General features: G+C 38.0%; 1 protein-coding gene across 1 annotated transcript; it reads right to left on the bottom strand.

Moving 5' to 3' along the window:
- Positions 1 to 599: 599 nt before the first annotated feature.
- On the bottom strand, positions 600 to 3,564 carry LOC142740819 (bone morphogenetic protein 2-like). Its single transcript, XM_075850246.1, has 5 exons — positions 3,270 to 3,564; positions 2,918 to 3,060; positions 2,648 to 2,770; positions 2,166 to 2,358; positions 600 to 1,006 (listed from the first exon to the last, which is right to left on the bottom strand). The coding sequence occupies exons 1-5, from the start codon at positions 3,562 to 3,564 to the stop codon at positions 600 to 602; spliced, it is 1,161 nt and encodes a 386-aa protein (XP_075706361.1).
- Between the last annotated feature and the right edge of the window lie 4,983 nt (positions 3,565 to 8,547).

The following is an 8,547-nucleotide window of genomic DNA, read 5'->3' as shown; positions in this document are numbered from 1 at the left end:
TAATATTAGCTGCCTCCTATAAAAAGAAATAATTACAAAAATGTAAATATCTCCTTGCTATAGATCTGTTAGGGTATGTTCACACAGCAGTGTCCGTTACGGCTGAAATTACGGTGCTGTTTTCAGGAGAAAACAGCACCGTAATTTCAGCCGTAATGGCATGTGCAGGCGTCTTCCGCTGCATCCATTACGGACGTAATTGGAGCTGTTTTTCCATGGAGTCCATGGAAAACGGCTCCATTTACGTCTGAAGAAGTGACAGGCACTTCTTTGACGCAAGCGTCTTTTTTACGCGCCGCCTTTAGACAGCGGCGCGTAAAAAAAATGACCGTCGGCACAGAACATCGTAAGACCCATTCAAATGAATGGGCAGATGTTTGCCGACGCTTTTGAGCCGCATTTTCGGACGTAATTCGGGGCTAAAACGCCCGAATTACGTCCGTAAATAGTGTGTGTGAACCCAGCCTTACCATGATCCTCTAGTGCTTTAAAACAATTATTCAATGTAAAAAAGTAAACAGGCAACCATGCATTATGGGACCATTCAATGCCATGCATTACATGTTTCACTGCTTTCCAAGCAGCTATCCATTAAGTCTTTAGTGACATCCACAACTACCAGCGACCATATCATCATACTGCTTCAAAACAACGTTTTCATCATCATCAAAGTATAGCAAGTTTATAGAGAAGAGTTTGTCAGGGACACAACATGGGCTGTTAACACCTTGTGTCAACTTGAGAGCATTGATTATAGACTGCACTGTGGCATGATTGGTGGGTCTCATATTCTGACCTAGAGGAAATGGACATGATCCTTTACAATGATAGGCATTATATCCTCTTGGGGAGATAATCCACCCAGACCAGCCAATTTCTTCAAAGTCAACATAAAGTGGGTGTCTTTGGCAGGGCAAGTGTCCCTCCTCCTGAAGGGCTCTTGCCATCCTTGTTCTGTTTGGTGCTGGAACATAAGGTTCATTGGGTAATGCCAATGGAAGTCCATCTATATAATGTGATTTAAGAACAGTATTGAGTTTAAAATTTCTAATAATATAATTACATATTACTGATGCACATATGGTCAGTATATTTAAAAATGTACTAAATGTTCATATAAAGAGACACATGTAAAACCAATGGCTGCCTTGTGTATTTTTAAGTGACTGCAACATTTTATTTTGATGTGAACTTAAAGAGGCTCTGTCACCAGATTATAAGTGGTCTCTCCTACATAATCTGATCAGCGCTGTCATGTAGCTAACAACAGTGTTTTTTATTTTGAAAAATGATCATTTTTGAGCAAGTTATGAACAATTTTAGATTTATGCTATAGACATCACCTCCAGCCAGGACGCGATGTCTATTCACACTCCCGACACTTCGGTAAAGTTTGTGTGGGACTCGCGAGATCACGCTGTGAATGACAGCATGACACGCAGTGCTCTAATTAAAGCCTCATACAAACTTTACCGAAGTGTCGGGAGTGTGAATAGACATCGCGTCCTGGCTGGAGGGGATGTCTATTCACTGTCAAGACACTTCCGTAAAGTTAATGTGGGTGTATGTGACAGCACAGTGAGATCATGCTGGGCTGAGTACAAATGGACATGAATGGAGAGAAGTGTATGATGCTGATTGGTCACTGATTGGTCAGCGTCATACACTCCTCTGTACAACGCCCACTTGGTCAAAAGTTAAAAAACGCCCAATTGGGCATTAAGAAACTAATTACATAAAACTAAAATCGCTCATAACGTGTTTAAAAAATTATCGTTTTTCAAATTAAAAAACACTGTTATCTACATTACAGCGCCGATCATATTATGTAGGAGACAGGGAACTTATAATCTGGTGACAGAGCCTCTTTAAAGAGACTGTCACCAGTTTATCAATTCCCTATCTCCCAACTGACCTAATAGGAATTTTGCTGCTGATAACTAGAGAGTGATTTGTTTTAAAAAAGTTTATTGTTTGCAAAGTTATGAGCATTTTTCTAAATATGTAAATGACAAAAATGCTCATAACTTTGCAAATAATAAACGTTTTTTTTCAAACAAATGACACTGTAGTTATCATGAAGCTAATGTACAAAGCTCTTATCACATGGGTGTCCTGGTGTTTATGGGAGTCAACACACATTGTGGTTTACAATAGTTTCTTACCTGCCTGGTTGCTTGTGGACACAACTCCTCTTCTCCCATCATCCGTAAAGAGAACAAGCATTGGTTGCTTGCTTTCATGATGATCTTTTCCTGAGGCAAAGCGGATAATATTAGCATCAGCTTGCCCTCCTCCGAGATTCCTCACTGTCACCAGAATACCATGATTGTGGCTTTCATCATTCCAGGCACGAACCTGTCAGATAAAAACATCAATAATGTTCATTTCTACTGTGTAGTGTTTTTTTGTTCCTAGCAGGGTTGTTAAATTCTCACATATATGATACAAGTGACTCTCTAAAGATATCATAAAAATCTGCAATCCAAATGAATAAAATAAAACAATATTTTGACTGATACTTTTTAAAATGACTCAATTCTCAAGGGCATGTTAACCAATCTGTCAATGACTTGGTGAATAAATAAAATAAAGTAAAGATACATATTTCTATACATACATTGTAAAGCAAAAATAAAATACTCACTGCTTGCGTGATTGAAAACACTTCCCATCCTGAAGAATGAATAGGTACGAGCTTTGATGACAATAGTTTTCTTCCTTGATGTAACTGCATTTTATTCTTGTCCAGAACCAGATACACACTTATCTGTGACAGAAAGACACCGTTAGTAAACATGACTCCTTGTATTGAAAACAACTGTTCCAGTTAATAGGCTAGTATAATATAATAAACTCAAGTGCGTTATGATATTATTTCATATACTATTTTGAATTTCCACTCTCAGGGCTTCACCTGGCAGAAATGATGTCTTTTGAAGTAAGCGTGCTCTGTAGGTCTTGGCTTGAGTTTGAAAAGATGCAACTCGGCTGTTAAAATCTTCTCATTCTTGGTTACAGATGAGAGGTTGAACAGAAAGTACATCTGGTCACTGTGAACTGAGGAATCATGTGTGATTAGATAATGAGAATGGTTTTATTGGAAAGGCAATATTTGTAATAATATTGTTATTTGTATTATAGGCTTACTGTTAACATCTAAAATTAGGAAGCCAGTAACCACAACCATAGGGCTGTATAGTATCAGATAATATACAAAATAATATATAGATATCATGAATCAACATTGCAACTGAAACAGGCTTTACCTTTGTCAAAGAAACTTCTCACTGTGTTTCCTTCCAAAAGATCTGGGTCCTTGGTGACACCGTCTGCATCGGCTACAGTGTTGTACAGGTCAATCATGTACTGGGGCGGTTGTTTGTCATGATGAAGAGAAAGTGGTGGATCATCTATGCCAAAAACTTTTAAGAGTCTTTTCAGTGCTTCAGATCTTACTTGCTCCGGGTCTTCCGTGTTCACCGTAGTTTCAGTAGGCCTTGAGGTACATCCTTGCAGGAAAATAACCATGACCACTAAACCCAACATCTTTGTGTGGACCATGTCTTCAAGTTGCTACTCTCTTGGATCTCTTGCAGTGGAATGGTCCGAGCTGTTCCCTGTGCCACAATTTATAACAATGCTACAAGACAGCTGCACCTTAAGCTCTAAATCAAGATGGAATTAAGTCAAGTATGTAAAACAGCAATCAGTAAATGTAAAGAAAGCTAATTGCAGTGCTAACAAGGTGTGAAACAAGACTAGCAATGCCCTGTTAGCAATTATCCTACAGTACACAATTTATTTGAAACTGGAAGCTGTTGTCCTGTGTACATTCCTTATTTTAAAGGAAAATCGCAGAGGCTTGTATAGGAAGAGCAAGCAGGGATTTAAACACCTGGAGAGGATTGGTTTGTTTATCATTTTTCTGGACTAAATGTGAAATTATTCCATTGTAACAGGCTGAATGAGGACAGTTTGCTCACAGTGGGAGACTAACTTCCTTCTAATGAATTTATTAATGGGGACAAACAGGAGAACATTGACTTGCCTGAATTAAACTCTGTTAAGCAAATAGCTGATACACCTAAGGTGGCCTACGTCTTACGAGTAGATAGTTTAAGAGTAGATATCCCATTTTATTTGCAATAATAAAATAGAAGGATGTACAAAGGTAAAAATGTTCAGAAGAAGGAATATAATGCTTCCAGAATAAAAACAACATTCCTTTTATGTTAATAGATGAGATGTTTTACACCTAATACTAACCTAATGCCCACATAGAGCCCAAATGGTAGGACTCTGACATGTGTTCTAACTGTCTTACCCTAGTACAATTAACAGCACTGATGGTAAGCTCATTTATTCTATGACCAAATCTAGATATTGTCAGCTATTTTTATTTTTTTACTTTTTAAAACTTTATTTCGAATTTTTATTTTTATTAGTGTAAGTCTTGTATTAACTGGCTATTTAACTCTTCTAGAAATGGAAAAGGATTTCATGAGACAAAGGACACATGACAGTAATCAGTCCTGTCTGATGTCATCACTTTGCTTTCTAATCTACATTTCTATAATCCATATGTGTATTTCCCGCTTGAATAGACAACACAAGGGGGGTAGATTACCCTTAACAATAATATAAGTATTAATAATTTATATTACTATACTTTTGGATTGATTAGATCAGATACACAAATCTGGTTGATTCAATCTAAGGCTCTGTTCACATCATGTTTATAGCATCCTTTTAACGTATACGCCCTGGAAAGATCCAAACGTGTACATTAAACGGATGCCTCCGACAGATACCATAGAGTGGCATCTATCACCAATAGTGTCCCATTGTAAAAAAAAAATGTATACTGCACTGTATACGTTTTTTTACTGGATACCATAGGATTGAATAGCAAAGGGCAAAACTCTCGAATAAAACCCATTAATGACCACCAAAAAAAGATATACTAGCAGTCATTAAAGGGTTAAATTGAAGCAAGAGATAAAACAGTAGAGCAGTACAATTCTGAAGGCACATGGGAAATGGGATTTTTTTTTTTACCAGGCCTTTCATTTTATTGGTGTCGAAGTATATTCACTATCTCAATTGCATTTGCATTATTAACCCTTTCCCGCCGCAGCCATTTTTGGGATTTTCACTTTCGTTTTTTTCTCCCCACATTCCAAAAGCCATAACTTTTTTATTTTTTCATTAATATTGCCATATAAGGGCTTGTTTTTTGCGGGACAAGTTTTAGATTTTCACGGCACCATGTATTGTACCATATAATGTAGTGGGAAACTGGGGAAAAAATATTTGTGGGGTTGAATATGAAAATAACAGTGATTCCTCAATCTTTTGGGGTGTTTGGTTTTTGCGGAGTTCACCGTACGGTAAAAATGTCATGTTAACTTTATTCTGTGGGTCAATATGATTATGTTGATACCAAATTTATATAATTATTTTATGTTTTACTACTTTTAAAAGGAAAAAAATGATTGTTAAAAATAAAATTAGAGTTTTGTCGCCACATTCTGAGAGCCATATCTTTTTATTTTTTCGTCGATTGAGAGGCAGGAGGGCTTATTTTTTTTGCGGGGGGCGAGATGTAGTTTCTATTGGTACTATTTTGGGGTACATGAGACTTTTTGATCACTTTTTATTCCATTTTTTGTGGGAGATAAAGTGACCAAAAAACAGCGATTCTAGCGTTTTACTTTTTTTTTTTTTACGGCATTAACCATGCAGACTAAATAATGATATATTGTTTTAGTTCAAACTTTTACGGACGCGTAAATATCAGTTATGTTAATTTTTTTTTTTTACTTTGCTCTTGAAGGAAAAGTTTTTTTTTTTTAACTTTAAATTTTTCTTTTTATTTATTAAAAAAAACTTTATTTTACTGTTGTTTACTTTTTCTTACTTCTTCCCCTAGAGGACTTTAACCAGCAAACCAGTTGGATTGCTTGTGTGATATAATGCAATACTAATGTATTGCAGTATTATTGTGAAACTGACTCTACCAGGGCTTCATAGGAGTACAAGGGTGGCAGACCTGAGGGCCTTCATCAGGCTCCCAGGCTGCCATGTCAACCAATGGCACCCTGCAATCGCGTTATAGGGGGCCGCCCCCCCCCAGTTTTTAGTCATTTAAATGCCACGTCGCTATTGACCACAGCAATTAACAGGTTAAACTAGCGGAATTCTTACTCGAACGGCAATCCCGCTCATCACCCTGAAGTGTCGGCTGTAATACACAGCCGACATGCTCATTCTATGTAGCCTGTGAGCCCGATCCATATTCCCCCACCCGACGTGCTCCATATATATATGGCTGACTTCAGAAGGGTTTAAAGAACATCAAACTAAGAACATCAAGATTGAATAATGCTTTTGTTCTGTATATATACCCATTGAGATCTATCTTTTAGTCATCTCTGCATGAGCTATTTTACATGTAAATATGTAAATCAAGAGGGTGCAGCTATGTTGAATAATGTATGTATTAACCCCATAAGTACACAGCCAGTTTTTTTGTTTTTTTTGTCCCCGCATTCCAAAAGCCATAACCCTTTATTGTGCAATTCTTTATAAGTATGAAGATAGTGCTATCTAAGATTATTTGTTACATTATATTCACTTCAAAAAGTCACAAGTGTTGCTTCACTAACCACCGACAAGAACAGAAGATGACCTAGTCATGCATTTTCCCCTGCGTGGTCAATCATGTAATGTATTGATGGGCCAGGTCAGCCAATGCAGCTCTCCATTCTGACTCATGGTGGGTCCCTTAAAGTTTGCTGACGTATGGTGTGTCTGCATTGTTGAGTCTAGTGTCTCTCATCTTCCTCTTGACAATACCCCATAGATTCCCTATGGGGTTTAGGTCCGGCGAGTTTGCTGTCCAATCAAGCGCAGTGATCAAGAACAGTGATACTGTGGTTATTAAACCAAGTATTGGTACTTTTGGCAGTGTGGGCAGGTGCCAAGTCCTGCTGGAAAATGAAATCCGCATCTCCATAAAGCTGGTCAACAGAGAGAAGTATGAAGTGCTCTAAAATGTCCTGGGACACGGCTGCGTTGACTCTGGACTTGCTATAACACAGTGGACCAACACCAGCAGATGACATGGCTCCCCAAACCAGACTGGAAACTTCACACTGGACCGCAAGCAACTTGAACTGACGCCTCTCCACTCTTCATCCAGACTCTGGGACCTTGATTTCAAAATGAAATGTAAAATTTACTTTCATCTGACAACAGGACATTAGACACTGAGCAGCAGTGTTGATCCACTGTGTTATATCAAGTCCAGAGTCAACGCAGCCATCTAGCAGAAAATTTTAGAGCACTTCATGCTTCCCTCTGCTGACCAGCTTTATGGAGATTCTGATTTCATTTTCCAGCAGGACTCGGCATCTGCCCACACTGGCAAAAGTACCAATACCTGGTTTAATAACCACAGTATCACTGCGCTTGTTTGGCCAGCAAACTCGCCTGACCTAAACCCCATAGAGAATCTATGGGGTATTGTCAAGAGGAGGATGAGAGACACCAGACCCAACAATGCAGACAAGCTGAAGGTCGCTATCAAAGCAACCTGGGCTTCCATAACACCTCAGCAGTGCCACAGGCTGATCGCCTCCATGCCACGCCGCATTGATGCAGTAATTCATGCAGAGTCAGAGCCGTGACCAAGTATTGCGGGCATATACTGGACATACTTTTCAGTAGGTCAACATTTCGGTATTAAAAATCATTTTTGAAATTGGGCTTATATAATATTCTAATTTTCTGAGACACTAAATTTTGGGTTTTCATTAACTGTTGGCCATAATCCTAAACATTGAAATAAAAAAAATGCTGGATATAGATAACTCTGTGTGTAATGAATCTATATAATATAGAAGTTTCACTTTCTGAATTGAATTACTGAAATAAATAAACTTTTTGATATTCTTATTCATTGAGAAGGACTAGTATATGGGAATCTTGTAAGTGTCATAAAATAATAATAGTTATTGCATTGATAAATATGCCCCAATTTACTCACACTTTGAAATATTACATTAACCCCTTCCCATCCATTGTAAATTAACAAGCTAAGGTGCTCTGTTTGATGGCGCTGCACACAGTGGCATCAACTGGGTCAAGCTATAACATTGACAGTCTGACCCTGTACTGTAATAGGAAACTGAAACAACCAGTTTACTGTGCGTAAAACCCCTGGAAACCGTGCTCATATTGACTACGGTTTTCCTCATCACATAAGCAGCTGTATGTCCATATCAACAGATCGCTGGTAACAGTTCTCTAATGGGCTGTTACCATTATATATCACTGTTTTCAGTAATCTGTATAAGTGGACATGAAAAGAACATACAGATCATGTGTTCCCTGCTATTCTTAAAGGAACACTAAACCTAGAAATGAATGATAAAATTAAACAGGAGATAAACTTGCTCACACTGTTTATAAGTCTGCAGGATCTTCTACATGTTCCTGAAACAGTCTTGTAGAAATCCTACATTGAACAAAGAGGGGTGG

The sequence above is a fragment of the Rhinoderma darwinii genome, chromosome 1 (genome assembly GCF_050947455.1).
Source record: "Rhinoderma darwinii isolate aRhiDar2 chromosome 1, aRhiDar2.hap1, whole genome shotgun sequence".
Taxonomy (NCBI): Eukaryota; Metazoa; Chordata; class Amphibia; order Anura; family Rhinodermatidae; genus Rhinoderma; species Rhinoderma darwinii.
This window is presented reverse-complemented; position numbering and strand designations above follow the sequence as displayed.

Coding starts and splice junctions, on each gene's coding strand:
- LOC142740819 (XM_075850246.1), bottom strand. CDS start 3,564: ATGGTCCACACAAAGATGTTGGGTTTAGTGGTCATGGTTATTTTCCTG. Junction 2,771..2,917: donor AAAGACATCATTTCTGCCAG/GTGAAGCCCTGA, acceptor TTTCTGTCACAG/ATAAGTGTGTATCTGGTTCT. Junction 2,359..2,647: donor TGTTTTCAATCACGCAAGCA/GTGAGTATTTTA, acceptor TTTATCTGACAG/GTTCGTGCCTGGAATGATGA.